The 19,891-nt window shown below is 31.6% G+C and overlaps 1 protein-coding gene across 1 annotated transcript; it reads right to left on the bottom strand.

The window, feature by feature from the left end:
- Positions 1-2,706: 2,706 nt before the first annotated feature.
- On the bottom strand, positions 2,707-19,525 carry LOC117789363 (paired box protein Pax-6). Its single transcript, XM_034628417.1, has 9 exons — positions 19,263-19,525; positions 17,549-17,729; positions 10,623-10,854; positions 8,519-8,692; positions 8,335-8,417; positions 6,497-6,763; positions 6,280-6,431; positions 4,499-4,707; positions 2,707-4,433 (listed from the first exon to the last, which is right to left on the bottom strand). Exons 1-9 carry the CDS (start codon positions 19,523-19,525, stop codon positions 4,339-4,341), a joined length of 1,656 nt encoding a protein of 551 aa, XP_034484308.1. The 3' UTR covers positions 2,707-4,338.
- Between the last annotated feature and the right edge of the window lie 366 nt (positions 19,526-19,891).

Genomic DNA, 19,891 nt, shown 5'->3' with positions numbered 1-19,891 from the left:
ACTGAATTTGGTTTTACTGACTTACGATTCTTTTAATACAGCAGAGTTTAGGGTATATATTTCAATCAAAAATTTAATTTAGCAACGATTTTTCAGTTTTTAAAGATGTAAAGTCGCGATTAAATTCAATTACTGCAATTTAGTTATCTGTTTTTTTAGAATATGTTTCAAAAATATCTAAAATATAATTATAATAATATATGAATATACGATGTGAATAACCGTCTAACTTATGGATATCAAACAAAGACCTACAAAAATATAAAACTCGAATTAAACTATAATTTTATACTAAAAAGATGAAAATAAAAAATCAATAACCCACCAATAACTACTTACAAACAACTAAGTATGTACATGAATAAACTTCAATTAATGTAATATTAATATATTTTTGTTCCAAACTGCTTTAGATATTTGACGCAGACGCTGCTGGATTTTTAATGTATTTAAAAATAATATTTTAACTGTTATATTCGCTTAAATTTTAAAATAAGTAGAATTGATGTTTTTACTGTATCCTGAAGACTGAACACATTAATACACAGTCATTAGTATTGTTGTTTTAATTTTGTTTCAATTAAATGTTATTATTTTCACGTCGTGCATGCGCCTTCTGCAATATATTTATAGGGTGTTTAGTAAGCTATATATGTTTAAACATATGTACTTTTGAACCACCGATACAGAACCATGTATACATACACATATGTATATGTGTGTATATATAAATAAATATATTGATAAATGTCATCTGGCACAGATATCTGAAAGTTTATAATACTTATTATTTTGCATTTTTTAAAGAAAGGAAAGAAATTTGCGTCAATAAGTATGTAAATATAAGAACTACATTATTTTTATTATACTTTAGTTTGATTTTTCAAAATCTTTATTTCAGTTTAAATATTACTCATTACCATTGTATAATATATATATGTACCAGATAAAGGATATATATGCATACAAAAATTTTTGTGGTTGTGCGTAAGAAACTTAATCTATACATAGTCCATAATAAAGATGTACATTAATGTCTAATTAATCTAGCAATCTTATATTTACTACGAATGGAAATTAAGAATAGCTGAATGAAATATAATACAACTGTCAGCTATAAGTATGTAATTAACATAACTCGAAATATATAATGAAAAATCCATAAATAAATATATTAAAGCTTCCGCTGTTGTCAACATATCTGTTAGATACATATATTAATTTGATTTGTTTGAACAATTTATTTCTTTGTTCTGTTTATTAAATAGATATCCAGAGTATGAAGAAGCTTTATAACTAATTATTTCAATCGAACATAAGAAAATATGCTGATCACTTTCAAAGGAAAAAATCAAAACTCAATTTTAGTTAAATTGCGATTAGTCCTATAGCGATAACTCCAAATGAATTACATGCGAACACGGTCAATGGTCAAATATGTATGTGTATATGTCTATGTATGGGTTTATATGTAATTGATTCATTCAGTTTTATCGCCACATTACAACTCTAATCAAATGTAATTTATGAGTAAGCCAAAAACAGCTCCAACTCACACTAAAAGCTTCAAAAAACAAAAAAACAACCAAAAACAAAACCAAACAACAAAATTCATAACTACAATGTAACTGTATCAGAATATGATTATTGTATTTGCATCTATGTGTGTCTGTGCGTGTAAAGTATTTTAAAAAATATACGAATAAAATTTGTGAGAAAATTACCAACATTGGGTCTCTTTCGATACTACCGGACAACTTTTTTCACTTGTTTATAGAAAAATAAAATCACAGAAGACCGTTATTTAAATTGCGCGCCTTTTGCAGTTTGTGTTCAGAAAAAATTACCGCTGCATACTTTTGTCATGATCATAAAATAATAGTTGAATTAAGAAGATTGCGGACTTATGCGCGGCATTATTTATATCAATTGATGCTTAGAATTCCTAACAGGTTTAAGCTCCAACGTAATGAGATCTGAGTTAACTCGGTAGGCTGCTCTGTTAAATACAGTTTCTACTTTTTTCAGCGGGGTATCGAATGGTTTCTTATAATTTGCATTATTATAGAAGTAATTATACAGAATGTGTTGCATACTTTTAGTTGCAATGGGTAAGTAATTTATTGTATACTTTTAGTTGCAATGCATTGAGAAAAGTGCTGCATACTTTTGAGCGGTGTTTTTATAGAAGAGGCACAGGTACAAAATTCGTCATGAAATCAGAAAGTTGGTCGTAACTCGGTCATTTTAACGACTATAGACCATTTGCATTTAGATAGTTCTAATCATATTAATTCCAAATATGTATAGATAAACAGTTCCTTGTTTATCAAAAATAAGCAACAACTGGAATATCCTTTGAAGGTTCTCGATGAGACTAGCGACAACTAATGCTTCTTAAACAGTACTATTGATGGACCAGAGGACGTTTAAATCGATCTGTTAATTTAGCAAATATCAGCGATTTTCTATTTTTGAGATCAGTTTTCTATACTGAACGATACTGTAAATCCTAAAATGGCAATCGATAGTCCTGATTTCGGTGAGCTCAAAAAGGTATGTTCTTTCGAATTTCAATACAGAAGCTCAAGACCTATGAAATGGATATTCCTTAACGGAAACTACGCACAGCTTTTCCATATCTCTAGGCTAGACATTTTATATTTTCTTCCTGGGTATACCCATATATAGATTAAAAAAGATTACTTTTGTTTTTACATACATATATGAATTTATTATTTTCTTGTTGAAATTATTAGATATACGAGTATACTAAAATGTTACATCCACTTGATCTACATATACGTAAATTCGAACCATGGGTTAAATACATACAATACATAAATATCGATTCTATAATTAACTTTATTTAACTTAATTGTATTTCTTAATTCTAGGGAGGTGCTTTAGGATGTATGGTTGGCATGGTTGTCATTGTTGGAATTGTAATTCAAATTTCGTTGCAATTCTATTCGTTTTTTTATTTGTATTCGTTAGATTCCCCTCCGCTATAAGGGATCATATTGATCTATTTTCTTTTTTGTCTAGTGTCTTAACATTAATTTTTTTTTGAGTATGTATATGTGTGCTTATCCAGATAACATGATGAAATCAATTTTGAAACGTTACGCACGAGCCTCATTCATACATTTGTAACCCCAATCCAAATTCTACTAGTCAAGCCGAAGTTCAGAATGTTCGTGAACAAGAGAATCTATCCTTCGATATTTTCGGTTTACTATTTGTTTGCTTTCTTGTATAAGCCTCTCTTGTATAGTACTTTTCTAATCTTAAAATAAATAAAAAGGTAACAACTTTCATAAATATATATATGTATATATATATATATATTTTTTTTTTGGGATTTTGAATGTGATAATCTAATAACTTAAAAGTTGTATCTATTTTTTGGTAAATTTAAGAAGATTCTCTTTGGCTCTAGATTAGTAATTATAATAAAAAGACTTTGAAGCCAATCAAACACGTATAGGTAGACGAATTTTTAAAATCGGTAAGACATGTACAGATATACTTCTGGCAGAGATCCTTGCAATTAAGTTTAAAGTTTTATCCGCTCGGACAAAGAATAAAAACGTCGATTTTAACATTTCCACCATACTAAACAAACTAACTTTGCGTTGATTGTCAAATTGTCAATCAGTCTGTAAGTTAGTAAAAAGAGAGATTTTCTTAATGGTTTCCTGAAGTTATTTTTCTTTAGATTAAGGTTCCTATATTCAATCCTGATATCAAACCTGGTTTGGTCTTTCTGATTTTAAAGTTGAATAGAATTTGATCAATTAATTTAATTGGAAACACGATTTTAAAAGAACACAATCGAATGACCCTACCCTCAGAAAATAATCATAATCAATTAAATTGAACTTTCTTTTTTCTCTTTGATAAGGCATTAAAAAACATGATTATTTGAGATGACTAACTCTGTTAGAGCAGATGACAATGAACTGACGAGGGGTAACTACTCGAATTCTGGATTGGCATTTGAGATTGGGCGTTTGTATGACAAATCGGAGCAGTACCGGTATACATGGAGGATGGTGGTGTTGACATCACGGAAACGGATGATACAGATGGAGTTGTCGGTGGCGTAAGATTTAGATTTAGATGTTGACTTGTTTGTGTGGTTGACTTCTCCGTCAAGTTGAAATAGATGGCTGAAGATGGTGCTATTTGTGGTATAAGCATTGGTGGGTTATCCATATCCATAGAGGGCTTATGCTGATGCTGATGCTGCTCCTCCACAACATGGGCAACAGCAACTGCAGCAGCTGCTGCCGCCTTGGAAAGCAGTTCCGTTGGCAAGCTAAAGATCGAGGATCACTGAAGTCGCGGCCAATAATTACTGCCAGCCAATTCGGATACATTTTGCGTCGATATTTGTACAGGTACCGAAACGCCGGCAGAAATCACTCCTGAAAAGTAAAAAATCAAATTATCTATTTATTTATTTACTAATTTATTTATCAGTAATCAGTACCTGTATTAGCTGTTGTCACTGCCGAGCTGTTACCATAGACTCCGTGCTGCGGTGGCTGCTGATGAGCCGCCGCAGGGTTGCATGTTGCATTTCGTGGGTGTGTCGCATAGGGAGATCCCAGGGATAGCGGATCATGAAACATATATGGATAGCTATCCCTTTGTTGCAGACATGTGGGCGTCATAGAACTTAATGACGATGTCATCGAGCTGAAAGCAAACATATCAAAATTAATACTGAATTAACACTTGACACTCGGTAATTTTTTGAAAATTTTTAGTATCCCTTAATTAAAAACAATTTAAATGGATCATCAATTTAAAAGTCAAATAATGATTAAAAATACAATTCTTATTAAAATTGGTTAAGATTTGATAAAGCTTTTAGACTTCAAAGACTAAAAGACTAAAAGACTAAAAAGACATTGCTTATTAAAATTGGTTCAAATTCGATAAAGTAATGAGATTTGCAAATTTGCCTGGGAAAATTAGAAAAAGAGTTGAAAAATTTTTACATACAGACGTGTGCGAAATAATGAGTACATCATATGTGAAAACAATATATTTGCTATAAAACATTTTTATAATAAGTCTTAGTACTTGTATAATAGTACATATGTTAAGCTATTTATATCCAAAAAGAATGCATATCCTGTTATGTCCTTATCTATTATAACATCAACTTTGTTGTGTATAGTCAAAATATAGCTGTGCGAAAAAATAAAAACAAAGATGGATGTTAATGGATTACAGATTCCTATATCAGGAAGGATATCCACCAATTTTCTGGATCATTTTGACACATCTGCAGTCTATAGATCCTAAAAAAGCGTGGCATATGAAGATTATAATATTCAACCAAGTTGTTTTTTCTTTTGGATGGGGGTTGGGATATTGAGACGTTTCTTTCATATCATCAATATTGTGGCATCGGATTTAACACGCCGCTTGCCTTGGTGTAAATTTCGGGTCATTTACTTGCGGAGAAGTCCAACTTTTGTCATCTAATCTTCAGCATAACACTTTCTATAATATTTCCAACGCAATGGTTGCATCCAAGATGTCCACGACCCTAGATGTAGACTAAACCACATGGAAGAATTTTCGTCCCTATAGCACCGGTCTCACAACACCGTGCTTAATGGTCTAAGCATCCAAATTTATGCTTATGACGGCTTCTAAACTACTGTTGGTCAGTACCCTAACCGAACTGTTCCACATTCTGCTCATTTGACCATAATATGTAACTCCAAACGATGTCAGGTTCACTTCAAAATTTTCTGTATGTGAAATTTTTAGTGGTCCAATCTGGCTGGGTCTCTGGCTGGGCTCGTGGGTATCAAGGATACCAACTTACATATTGGAATATCTCATGATTACATAACAGGATATGCATTCTTTTTTGATATAATATATGTACTATTATAATAGTACTAATGCTTATTATAAAAATGTTTTTATAGCAATTTTTTTTATCAAGTTAAGTTTTCACAAATGCTGTTCTTATTATTTTGCACATATCTGTATATTTCCATAAATCATTTTAAAGGCATTCATCATCAAAATCGTATACGATTTGACAAAGTTTTAAAAGTGTTAAGTTTGCTTAAAATTGTCTAGAGAAAAGTTTGAAAAAATCGCTAAATTGGAAAAGATTCTTCTCGATACAATAATAGATTGCACTTTAAGTAACAAGGATATATTCTTTTGTATATATTTGTATATAGCTTACATATATATGTATAAAAATTGCATTTATATTGTTTTATGGAGAAGACTCACTTGTAATTTTCAGCCATTGTTGCGATGGGTTGCGGGATAGATGAGTACATTGTGTTGAAACCAGTGTTTAGGGGCAAGCGGGGTGCAACGGCTTGAAGGGGCGGGCTCTCAGAATTATTGGTATGTGCAGTGCTAACATCTCCTCCATGTATCTGGAATTAAATATTCATATTTATATATATTTATTTATTTCAGACTACACAAATGTAGTACTTACTGTTGGTCCATTAGAAGTCTCAGCCAGGTTGTTGTTGTTGTTACCTGGATGGGATGCTCCCGAGGCTCCGTCCGTTCCGGCTGAGCTGACAATGCCGGAAGTGGAATTGTTGGCCGCCGTTGTACTAGTAGGTGCAGTGCCTCCAGCAGGATTATTTGTGCTGGCTCGTCCAGAGTTGCCACCACCGCCCACATTGTCAACCGAGCGTCTTTGAGTGCGCAGTTTTTCTTCCCTTCGCCATTTGGCCCGTCGATTCGAAAACCACACCTAATTAAGAATTGTATTCCACAAATAAGTATCTCGATAAATTCCCAACTATACTTATGTATATTTAAAAAGAGTCAAAAATAACTAAATACTAACATAAAAAGAAAAAAATAGAATAGCATAGAATAGAATAAAATATACATAGTACAGAAATTGTTAAAGTTAAAGCTAATTAACTTTTGCATAAGTTATTATAATAAGGGTCCAGATGTTAAAATTATTAGAATTATAGTTTTTTTTTGATGATTTTAAATTATGAAAATTAATTTAAAAATAATACAAAAAAAAAAAACAATTATTATATTATATTATATATTTAAGTTTTATATAAATATTAAACCAGAGCTCTTATTATAAATTTTTATTTAAAAAATCAAATATAAAAGTCATTTTGCAATTATTATTAAGGTTATATGTGTTCTTTAAAGACATTTGAAGTATCTTATGAAAGGTATTGAATGTTTTTAGAGATTTTCACTTTCAACTTTTAATTTTTAAAATATTTTTTGAATTTTATTATATAAATTGAAAAATAATTTGTATTTTCCATTTAAAATAAAGAGTTGCCAAATGATTTTTAAATAAAAATTAAAAAGTTTCATTGTTGACCTATAAATTTACAAAATTTATCGAAAAAGAGAGTTTAAATTAATTGTAAAAATTAATATAAATATTATTTGCGACCCCTAATTACTTTTGATGTTTGATAAATGTGATTATGCAAAACTGAAAGCACTTGCAATTTCATACTAAAGAAAAAATAGCAGTTGTTGTTTCATTTCGATTTTCACATCAAGGATGTGACATTAATAAATTCTCAAGTGCCACAATTCGTTTCATTGAGTCTCGACTCAAGTTCGAAGTGTAATGAATGTGTATATAAGCCTCGCAGTCGAAAGAACCCTTGGAGTTTTAATATTTTGGTGACAAAAGGGTGAATGGGATTACAATATTTGTTATGCTTTCATATTTTCATGGATGACATTTATTACATTGGGTTATTGTACTGAGTAATCATCAGTTTTGGGCTCCCTTGTTTGGAAACTCTTAAACAGTTTGCTGTTCCTCCGGATCCGTATCCCGGATGCAGTCAATGTGAAAATCGCAAGTAGTTTCAAGTGTTTTTACAGTCAAATTGTTTTTATTCACTTATACAAAATAATCATAAGCACAGTGATGAGCGATGAACGATGAAGGTTCAAGCCGTACTCATACCCGATAAAAATCCAAAAAAAAGTTCATTAATAACAAAATAGCAAGAGGGGTGCAAGTTGAGGGTTGACATTGACTTGACTTGCGACTCGATTCAATTCGACTCGACTCTTACTCGTATGGATCAAAGCTATAATAAACAAACGGTTACAATACTTTAAGCACCCCCGTCAAAAAAACGGATGGGTCTAAAGTGTCGGATATTTTTGAACTGTAGAGATCCAAGTAAATTGTTTGGGATTACATATACCCCTTTTTACAATTGTAAACATAACAATACTATTCAATTCAAAATAAACAATGACAAAACAAAAATAGAGCTGAAACCAAATATAATTAAACAAAACTAAGTGACAAACCTGAATACGTGCCTCTGGCAAACCAATTTTTTCTGCAAGCCGCTCCCGTGCGAAAACGTCCGGATAATGCGTCCTTTCAAATTCTATTGCCAATAGCAAGTTCCAAAAAATATAGAAAAACGAGAAAACATCTCAGATAATAATCGTAAATGTAAAAGGTTAATAGATTTAATTAAAGACGAACCTTTTTCCAGACTATCAATCTGTTCATTGGTAAAAGAAGTGCGATTTCTCTGTAATTTGCGCTTTAATCGTAGTCGCATCTGCGAATCCTCATCCCCGGATGAATTATGATCGGAGTTACCATCCGATGTACTTTCATGTGAATTTGGATGGGAAATGTCGCCTGGATAAATATCTACAAATAGGAAATAACTTTGATTAAACTAAATTAGATAAACTAAATTTTCTTAGCTTGGATTATTCATAATATATGGGTATTTTCAGGATCGAGACAGCGACATTTGTACGTCTTTAAATGAAATAAAAAAAATGGAAAAATTGTAATTTTTTACTTTTTTTATGCATTTTATCAACACTATTTTTATTATAATTGACAAGCTTTGAAGACTTGTCGTTTTCGAATTATTTATAAAGCACAATGCATCGCGAACGCTACAAAAAATGGAAGTCTTTTTTGACATCATCCAGAAAAATGCGAATTTGGAAGAAAATATTCTTAAACCATAATAAAAAAATGTTGTTTTCCTTTCCATGAATTAGTTTGATATGTTACTATCAACTTACTTATTTCACAAGCTTAACTAAAATTTGTAACGTTATATCGCGAAAGTGACAAGATTTCCACCTAGTTTGTGACAAGAATTTTTCATATTTTTTTAGATAACCCAGATTTGAGCCTCTCAAAACTAATTACTTGTATTATTTAAAAAGTAAATAATTCCGTTCAATGATTTCTCGAAAAGATTGGGTAATACCATGAAACTATTGCAGCATTTCAATTGATTGAAATTCATTTTACTGATTGCTTTTCTTATCTTTACGGAACATTTGACCAGCACGTATTTTTCCGTTCTTCATACATATGACACAATACGAGTACTCGTAAAAGAAACCAGAAGCAAACGGATTTTTGTGTATTACGAGTATGTGGTTGAAGCGGTAAATGGAAGGGACGGGATTGAATGGGATTGAATGGGCTAGAATGTTGCTTATTGGCAAACGAACATATGTCAGCCTTATTTATCGATCGAAAAATAAACAAAAACAATTGAAAGCAGGCCGAAATCCTCTCCTCAATTAGATTTAATGGCAAATAACAAATGACCAACAAATTAACTACTTGTTTGCCCTGATGTTTGATCATCTGTGACAAAATGTTTTCAATGTTGCAAACGACTCCTTGGGGTTGTTTTTATCATCACTATATAAACAATTGCTCTTGTACTGACTGACTGAGTCAGTAACTGAGTAATTGGCAATCTGTACTGACTTCATTGGCTTTGTCTCATTTTCAATAGGCAAATACACCGCACTAAGTGAAAAACGGTCTTTACTATATACAGTTGTAAACAGTTAGTGAAGTAATTGCAGTGAATCACAGTGCAGTGCAATTTTTGATGCTGAATCAAATTAGAGGTCAAAAGAAGATAAAATTGACATTCCGGAAGGAAATCAGTCAAGGGTTGACAAAGTTATGACAGCTTGACGTCTGAAATAGTTTCTAAGGAAAAGTATGGAGAAAATGGACAGTGACCCAATGTATGAAGAAAATAAAATATGACCCAAAACATGGATAAAATTAACCGTGAGGGCAAAAATATTATATTTTGTTGCAGAATCAAAATAGTCAAAACAATATAAAATTGACATTCCGTAAGAAAATCGGTTAAGATTTGACAAAGTTATGACGGTTGAAAGTTTGAAATAGTGTCTAAGCGAAAGTAGGGAGAAAATGAACTATGACCCAAAACATGGAAAAAATTAACAGTGAGGTCAAAAATATTATATTTTCCAATTTTGTTGCAGAATACAAATATAGGTCAAAACAATATAAAATTGACATTCCGGAAGGAAATCGGTCAAGATTTGACAAAGCTATGATAGTTTTAAGTCTGAAATAGTGTCTGAGGAAAAGTATGGAGAAAATGGACAGTGACCCATGGAAAAATTGATAATGAAGCCAAAAATATTATTTATCAAATTAGAGGTCAAAGCAATATAAAATTTACATTCCGGAAGGAAACCGGTCAAGATTTGTCAAACTTATGACAAAAATGGGCTTTGTAAATATTTTTTCGATCTTAATGTTAGTTTTTGTATCTTACCGCGTTTTGGAATTTCATCTCGGACAATCTGACCCGATAAATTCGTTGGTACTGCCGTGGGCGTTGGTGGTAGCGTCAAATGGGCCGTCGTCGTATTGCCGGGGTACCAGGCCCAACCACCGGATTGTCCATTGAACATTCGAAGCTTTTCATAGACAGACTCATTTTGTTGTTGAGCCTGCTGTTCCTTCTGTGAAGCTAAATTGCGCAACACCCGATTAATAGATGAAACCTGCAATTAAAGCCAATGTTCAGGCACACACACACACACACAAACACATACACACACACACATACAGTTTAGTAAGTAAGTATTTGTATAAAGTGAGCTTCGTTAAGCTTGATTCACATTTCAACCCTCAAATGCTAAAATACAACAATGCAACTTGCTGCCATTGGCTATGGCAGTCTGGCCAATCCCGTGCTCATGTTGTTCACCAGAGCGAGATGGCTATACTATCGAGTACAACATTTTATTCGGTTACACTTGTGAGACGCAACTGCAAACGTTTTGCAAATAAGGCTAACGTATTTACACGCACGCAATCGTCGGCATCAAAACATACAAATGTAAAAATCTGTACACAAACAGAGGCACACACTCATATGTGTATGTATTGCTTACATTTGTATTACTTATATTTTTATATATTTGCATTTATTAAATTGCACTCATAAGTTAGAAAATGTAAAATTGAACATAGAATTATATTATTATTTACTCTATGTACATCAGGGGTGTTCCAGGAATATAAACAAACCAAAAGCAATTGGAATTTGCGTCGGTGCCAAAGTCGAAACTTTTTTAACTTTTAAACTACATGCAGTTAGTCATGTTAATGTTTCGTTAAAATTTAAAAAAGTTACATCCTTTATTTTTTCTTTAATAACTAATACAATTATTTATTTTTTAAACTTTTTCTTAGAACCATAATAAACTGTAATGAAATGCAGACAAAAATAACCTCAAATCAACAGAATCTATATTTTGCACTAAACATAGTTCTAGTAAAATGCTTTTGTAAAACAAAAAAAAAATATTGTAAAATTGTAGTTTTTTTAAAGGGTTTTGTGAAGCTGAATTGGTTTAGTCCCGTTCCTTAGTCTATCCGTCTGTCAGCCGCTCTGTCTTTATGTACTCTTCAATCTCAAAAAGCTAATAATTTGAATGCAGATTAAGTAAAATTTTCTCATTACTCCCAAAATGTAGAAATATATTATATTTTCCCAAATTTTAAATACTGAATATTTTTTAAATTAAATTTCCAAATTTATGATGTCCGTTTTTTCTTCCATATCTTGGTGTTTATAAGTACACTAAGCGAATCTTAAAAGCTCACGATCAAAGTAATCATAAGACTGATAATGTACACTGACAAAAAAAAGTCGCTAAAATAAATAATGTTTGCAGTAACTTGATTAAAGTGATATAAAAAGCAATTACTAAAAAAAGGAATTACAATTGATACAAAAAAAAAATTATATTAAATCTAGTAAAATTCTAAAATGACTATTAATGAGAACGAAAATTCTTTCTATAACTTCGGCACTTGGTTTTTTGCAGAAAACACTTATAAAATTATTTTGCGTTGTCAAAATAGAGTTCCCAAATGGTTCTAGCTTGTATGTAATTAGGAGCAGTTTGATAGGAACTGAGATATTAATAAAGCTTACATTGCTCTGAAATCAAGTTCGCTTTAAAGTAATTTTAAGTTTTGAAATACTAAAATAATTAAATTCTTGTACTTTAGTAGCTTCAACCTTATTGAGAACTAAGTTTGAAATGTACCGTTTTAAGTATGAAATGCTTGACTATTTAGCTCTGTGTATGTATTTACTTGTAAAGTCAGCATCAACTGTCAAAAAAAAAGACTTTTGAACTTGTAAGCACCGGTAAAGTGAGCATTCTTAACTGATTATGACTAATTTAAAAGCAAAAAAATAAAATTACTTGGCATATTTAGAGTGCCGAAGTCCTGTCGCGACCCTTACATTCAGATGTAGCTTTACCTTTAGCTTTAGCTTTGATCTCTTTTGATCTCTTTATGTAAAAATATAAAACGGCCAGCGATTCATTAAAATCGAAACAGTGCAACAGTGCGATATTGTCAGCGTCATCATCAAGGAGTACCACAAGCATTCCATTCATCCCATTGAAAAGGAATGGCAAGTTCAATGCGCAGGACACGTGGCAACACTTAAGGCTGAAAGTGCTGTTTTCCATGTTCTTGTTAATGGCAAGGATAGAGGACCCTGACGAGCGCCGTTTCAAACATTCGTCTTGTCCAACTCAGATGTACACACATACATAATTATGTATAATATGTACATTAGGGTGCCTCGATTTTTATTTCCACAAAAAAATTGTAACTCTAATTCGAAATCTAAGTACAATTTTAAGATGTTATCACCAAGAAACCATAGTTCTAAAATCAATTCCTACTCCCATTATTTTGATTTAAAATGTTTGCGTCTTAAAGGCAATTGGTCTTTTTATTATATGAAATTTATAAGGTCCTGGTTTTAACAAAAGTATTAATACCCAACTTGTCAAGACCGGACGAAAAACACTTAAGCTATGCTAATAATAACATGCTAAAAATTTAAAAAATTAGTAAATTTTTAATTCAAAAAGCGGGTGCCAGGAATTGATTTTAGAACTATGGTTTCTGGGTGAAATCATCTAAGAATTGACCGTAGATTACGAATTAGGGTTACCATTTTGATATTTTTTGGTCCCATACAAATCGATGCACCCTAATGTACATATGTATATGTATGTGCCACACACCACGCATACTAAAATACATCAAGAAGGAATCTTGTAAGCCGAATGCCTTTGGGATACACATTACATTATGCAACAAATGACGTTAAGCATTTAATTTTATCGACCACTAATTCCATCGAATCTTTACTTCTTCCCAAATTCATTTTTACTACTAGTTATTCAAACACACACACTCACACACACACATACATAATAAATACGAATTTCTGTTCTAATATTTTCTGTTTAAAAGGGGTGATTTCCAACTTGTAGACTGAGTTTCCACTCCGATTTGGAAAAGGGGTCCTATAAGCACATATATATACATACATATATATGCACAGTATGTACAGTATGTATGTGTATACGACTCTTTACAAATGGCTTTGTCGAGGTTGTTTTGGTCCGGTTAATTATCTTACTGCGATATGCATCGCCCATTTTTCATTTCGTTGCTTCGTAATAACGTTAATTCAAATTACATTACATTTTCCCGTACATTCATATTTATATTTATCCTTAATATTTGAATATACAATTTTACTTTTATTCGTACGGATTATAAAAAGCAAAATAAATTATATCATTGTATAGCGCTTTAACGGCATTTTCGAAATTTCCGACGGAATGTCAGATGGAAAAACGGTAGAAAGCTGTACCTATAATTGAAACTTGCAATCACAAACAGTGACTCACAGCTTATTTGTCCCACTTCATTTCATGCTATGCTATTTTTAATATACATATATATTAAAATAAATGTATAAAAAGGTTTTGCTAAAATTGAAAATTTATTAACAACTAATACGAATGATGGTTATTGCTGAATTTTATTATGTTTATCGACAAAACTGTGTTAAATAAATTTTAAAGAAATGAATTTTCAAATAATTACTAAAATTGAATTTTCTTCAGTCTGTTATAACATTTTTTTGAATACAAATTTTTTAAAATTTTTATTTGCAAGGAAACATTTCCATTAGGAATTTATTGCTTTTTAATTAAATATACTAGTTATTAAAAAATGTAACTTTTTTTTTGCTCAAAAATAAATATTATTTAAGGCTTTTATTTTATTTCTTTTCTAAGAAACGTCTGTAAAATCTTTTATTAAAAAACAATTTTTAATAACTCTTATAAAAAATAATTATCAATAATAGCAATAATTTCTAATTTTGATATTTTATTCACAAATAATTGTTATATGAAATATGTCTTTAAATAACCATTAAAAGACATTTTTTGTCTATTCCTCCTAACGGTTATGATCCATTTTTAAATAACTTTGCTTTAAATGTGTACTATTAAAAATCAGAAATAATTTCAATTTTTATGCATATGTATATATGTAAGGGGGTATCTGAGAATTGGCAACAGGGTTTTCAGCTTGGTAATAGGTACATAGCTGTCTGTGGCATTTAAGGCACAACCGCAATGTCTATTGTGGCTTTATTTCAACAATGTTTCTAATATATAACAATGTTTCTCTATATATAATAATTTACTGCTCGCTCCTAGAGTCTTTCAATGGTTTAGGTTTAGGTTTAGGTTAAGGTTTAGGTTTAAAGTTCATGGGTTCTTGGGTTTGAAGTAAACCGCCAACCGCTCTCTTTTCATTTTCATTGTGTACACGGAGTGGGATTAGCTGAACTAGATGAATTTGTTTACCTGACCGAATAATAAAAATATCTTTTTGCGGATGAGTAGCTCTACATCAAAGTGTATCTAAATTCTCATCCATTTTTAAGAGCGATGGGCTGGCATTGTTTTCAAATTACTTAATCCATTGTCCATGCCAAACTCAGCTACTACTGAATTCAGTTTGTTGCTATTTTCCTACAATCTTGATAGTCGCATTTTTATTTTAGAGCCTATGTACCAGCAAATAATATAAGCAACAACCCTCCAAATACATTAAGATGTACTTTTCAATAGTATATGGCAATGCTAATTATATTTTGCACATTCGGATACAAAAGGATAAGTCCACAAGTAACAACGAGAGTGCTCGACTAATAGATACCTTGCGGCTAACGTTTGGATTCCCCAACACATTTAAATATGATAACGAATTTATTAATAATTGAGTTCTTGCTCAATCACTAATTTTTACTGAAATTTTTAATACTTTTGATAGCCTGAGCCATTGAAAATGGGCAAAAAAGGGTATAATAGGTAGTCACTTGGGGCCTTTATTTTTCACTCTGTTCATTAACGATCTACCCACTATTCTGTCCCATTCATATATTTTAATGTATGCAGATGATGTAAAGCTTATCTTTTCATACACTGATCCCCTTCTTCATAATCGTCTGCAAGACGATTTGAACGCTATGCAACTATGGTGCTCGGCCAATAAGTTGTATCTCAATTGTTCAAAGTGTATGTTCATGACATTTAGTCGAACTAGGCCCTATTTAGGTTCTTATACGATTGACAATACCCCTTTGCAACGTATAAAAACTGTAAAGGATCTTGGAGTTTTATTTGATTGCAAATTATGCTTCAATTTGCACATCTCCACTATAGTTAATGACGCCAAGGGAGTACTTGGTTTTATTAAGCGTTGGTCGAAAGAATTTAATGATCCTTTCACCACTAAACTCCTTTACGTTTCTTTAGTTCGTCCCATCCTGGAATACTGTTCATGCATATGGAGCCCACAGTATCAAATAAACCAGAATCGAATTGAATCAGTTCAAAAGCAATTTTTGCTTTTCGCCTTACGTGGTTTTAACTGGGATCCCAACCTTCGTTTACCACTGTACTCCCATAGGCTTCGCCTTCTCAATCTTCCGTCTTTAATTAATCGTAGGAAAACTCTTGGTGTTGTTTTTCTTCACAAATTGATTATTGGCGAGATAGATTCTAGTTCCCTTCTGGCCCGCCTCACCTTTTCGGTCGCCCGCAGGTCTACTAGGAATTACAAGCCTTTATTTTTATCTACATGCACAACTGATTACGCTTCACACGATTCGTTTCGTGTTTTATGCACTACCTATAATAGCCTCTTTCACGTTTTCTCCTCAGAACTCTCTCTCCCTTCCCTAAAATCCGCAATTTTCCAATACCTATCGTTAAATCCCTGACCTTACTAATACTAATAACTTGTTATGCTACTTTATACTAATCTAACATTCATACTATCTATTAACATATCTATCTATACTATTAACAATACTAATCTTAATTGATCTGATTGGGTTTTTCTGGGTTTTCCCCAATCCTAGCAACAAATGTTGGATCATTTATAATTTTGCTTACCCCAGATCTAACTATAATTTTTTTTCTCGTTACAGTTCATAATTTATTTTTAATTATATTTGTATTTTTAATCTTTAACTTAATTCTTATACTCGGTAATTTTTTGTTTGCCGACTGCTTTTAGTCGTGCATAAATAAATAAATAAATAAATAAATAAATAAATAATGTGTTTGGCAGAATGTAGGTAACAAAGTATATATATTCTTGATCAGGATCAACAGCCGAGTCGATTGAGCCTTGTCCGTCTGTCTGTCCGTCCGTCCGTCTGCTTGAGCGCGTCGATCTCAGAATCCATAAGAGCTAGACAATTTAAACTTGGTATGAAGGTATTATACATCCTGACCAAATTTGGTTTAAGTCGGCCCACTATATCATATAGCTGCAATAGAGACGCTCAATCGAAAATTAAGTCTTAGTATGAAAAAGATCTTGTTTTTTTAGATCTCTTAACCAAACTGATAGAATATGCATTTTACTTAGTTTTGTCCATCCTGACCGAAGTTCGATCAAATCGGTCGACTATATTATATAGTGGTCATACGACCGATCGTTCAAAAATCAACCTTTAGTATGAACAAGTTTTTTGTTTTTTAAGATATCTTAACCAAACTGTTAGAATATTCATTTAAGTTAGTTTTAAACATTCTGACCAAATTTGGTTTAATTCGGTTCTATTTATCATATAGCTGCCATAGGAACAATTGGTCGAAAATCAACCTCAGTACAGAGTACCTGGACACAGGGTAGCCTACTGTCGAGCGTGCTTGATTGTAACCGCCCACTTGTTTAATTATTCGTTGGAGTCATCGATTTCTTTGCTACTAAATATTTATCGGTTTATCGGTAAGCAAGAAAAACAAGTATAAGGTAATAAGTATGCGAAGTACTTACGCTTGGAATATTATCACTATTGCATACTTGCTCCGACAGCAATCGATCCCTTATTTCCCACGCGAATATGCTAGGACATTCTCTTTTGTAATCGGCAATTTTTTGTACGACGGGCGTTGTAGCTACTCGTGGTTTTGAACCACCTATCGCTCGAGGTTTTATTGATCCAGTTTCGTAGTATCTACAAATAGAGATACATTTTTCCTTATATTAATATGAACAGGAAAAAACAAATTATTTTAAAAGACAAGTTAAAACTTGTTGGTTTCTTTTATGTACTATGTATTTAAAATTTTTTTAATTAAGACAATATTAGAATAAATTGACATCGACTCAACAATAAGAAATTCAAAGAAGCCTAAAATTTTTGATCTATTTAAATAAAACCTTACAGAACACCGAAAAGTCAAATATTTGCTGAGGGGAATCGTACGCTTATTTATAACCTTTTATAATACCCTGATTTACAGTCTTATAATTTGTTTTGCTTTTCAAATAAATGTTGAAAATGCTCCTTTATCATGCTGGAAAATATTTTGTTTTATTAGTAAACTAGACTCTATTATGGAGTGTACAAATAAATGTTGGACTGAATGTGTACCTCGATTTTAATCAGGTAAATAATCTATTTGTTTATTTTTAAAATTTTTTTTTTGTATTTTTTAAAATGTATTTTAGTAAGAAAGTATATTCAATATAAGCACTGTAGCTTACGTGGTTGATGCAGAATAAAAAAGTATTGAAAGGGGCAGGGGAGAGGCATTTAAAACTTAAAATAGTCAAAATTCTAGTTTCTAGGTCGACTCTCAGATTGTCTATCAGGTGTGTTCCCGAAATCCCTAGAGATTTGAAGAGAAATGTTTTTGAAAACAACCATTCAAAATATTGGTGTTCCTAAAATGTCAGAGATTTAATATTTTCAAACATATTTTTTTTTTTTTTTTGCATTTTTATAGAATTTAATAAATATTTAATTTTGTCAAATCTCTCAAAATTCTTTTAGACATTTGAAAGTAATGGTTTCTTTTTTTCCGGAACATTAACAATTAGCGCAGTTATAAATTTGTAGAACACACCTGTATGTGTGCTTTTTTTAATGCTTTTGTATTAATTATTAAGAAAGTAACTCTGTTAAATTTAGTTTGATAATTGGTTTGACATAGAAAAAAAGGGATCTTGATATACCTGTTACTTAAAAAACAAGTATGAGGAAATATTGTATTAATTGAAATTTATGTAACAGGGACTGGCCCTATAAAAAATATATATTCTTGCTAGCTCTTTAGCTCCTAATTTCCCAGTTTTCAATTCAAAAGCTTTTGGTAATTATTGTTATGTATTCTTATTATATCTCTTTCTACTCAATCGCAACAAGATCGGGCGAATATAACGGTCGCAATGGCTGGTTTTAGTTTTTAAACATTTTATGCATGTATGTATCTAAAAGTCGGGACTTTGAATTTAGATTAGCCTGCTTGATTTACATTTAATTCAGTTCTAAGAACTTATAATAGATATATGAATAGATATATATCCAAATTTTCGACGATAGTAATAGAATTATTTATTTGAAAACTAAAATTTGACTATTATGCCAAACTGTATTTCTGAATGTGAACGAATTCGATTGTAAATGAATTAGATGAACGAGACTGTTTTTAATCAATCTGTTTTTTTTTAGTATATAGCTAGTACTTATACCGTCATCTCTCACCTGCCTAAAATTTTACTAACACATCCGTTTGAAACTTGAAGTATTCGGGAAATATCACATGGGCGTGCGCCGGAGTGAGCCAATTCGACGATTTTCTGTCGTGTGGAATCCGGTAGGGGTCTACCGTTAACATAAACCCCACCAAGCTGATTAATTCCGCTGTGACCTGCAGTTGAGCATCCGAATAGTGCACTTTGACCCATCCCCACGCCCACCGATGAGTGGGGATGACCGTGCATGATGTGTTCCGTTGTTAGCATCATTTTAACACTTTTAAATTAAATTTTTTTTAAATTAGATTCTCGATGCAATTTACCAATATCGTTTAGTCTTAGTCGTAGTCTTAAATATGTTGTATGTTGAATTTATCCCCTTTGTTTGTTAAATCCAGAGATTGCACTGAGAAATTGACTATTGACTATGGTTTATTTCGTTGTTTTGTTGCTTTTTCTTATCCATTTGTGTATTTCTTGGAGTCGTATTTGCATTATTCACTTATATATTCTGCACTAGGCTAATCTACATTTAAATTTGTGATTCCAATCGGCGGGCTTGTTATTGTTTAATATTATTTCTATTTGAAATTAATATACATTTTTTTTGTACTTATATGATCGCCAGTTGGTTTT

Source organism: Drosophila innubila, chromosome 4, assembly GCF_004354385.1.
Source record: "Drosophila innubila isolate TH190305 chromosome 4, UK_Dinn_1.0, whole genome shotgun sequence".
In the NCBI taxonomy this organism is placed as follows: Eukaryota; Metazoa; Arthropoda; class Insecta; order Diptera; family Drosophilidae; genus Drosophila; species Drosophila innubila.
Note: the sequence above shows the minus strand (reverse complement) of the source record. Positions and strands in the feature narration are given on the sequence as shown.

Bases quoted from the DNA above. Each gene is read 5' to 3' on its own strand.
- LOC117789363 (XM_034628417.1), bottom strand. From the start codon at position 19,525: ATGATGCTAACAACGGAACACATCATGCACGGTCATCCCCACTCATCG. The intron at 17,730-19,262 runs GTGAGAGATGAC...CTCTATTTGTAG, and splicing joins GTTAGTAAAATTTTAGGCAG to ATACTACGAAACTGGATCAA. The intron at 6,432-6,496 runs GTAAGTACTACA...ATTTAATTCCAG, and splicing joins AGACTTCTAATGGACCAACA to ATACATGGAGGAGATGTTAG.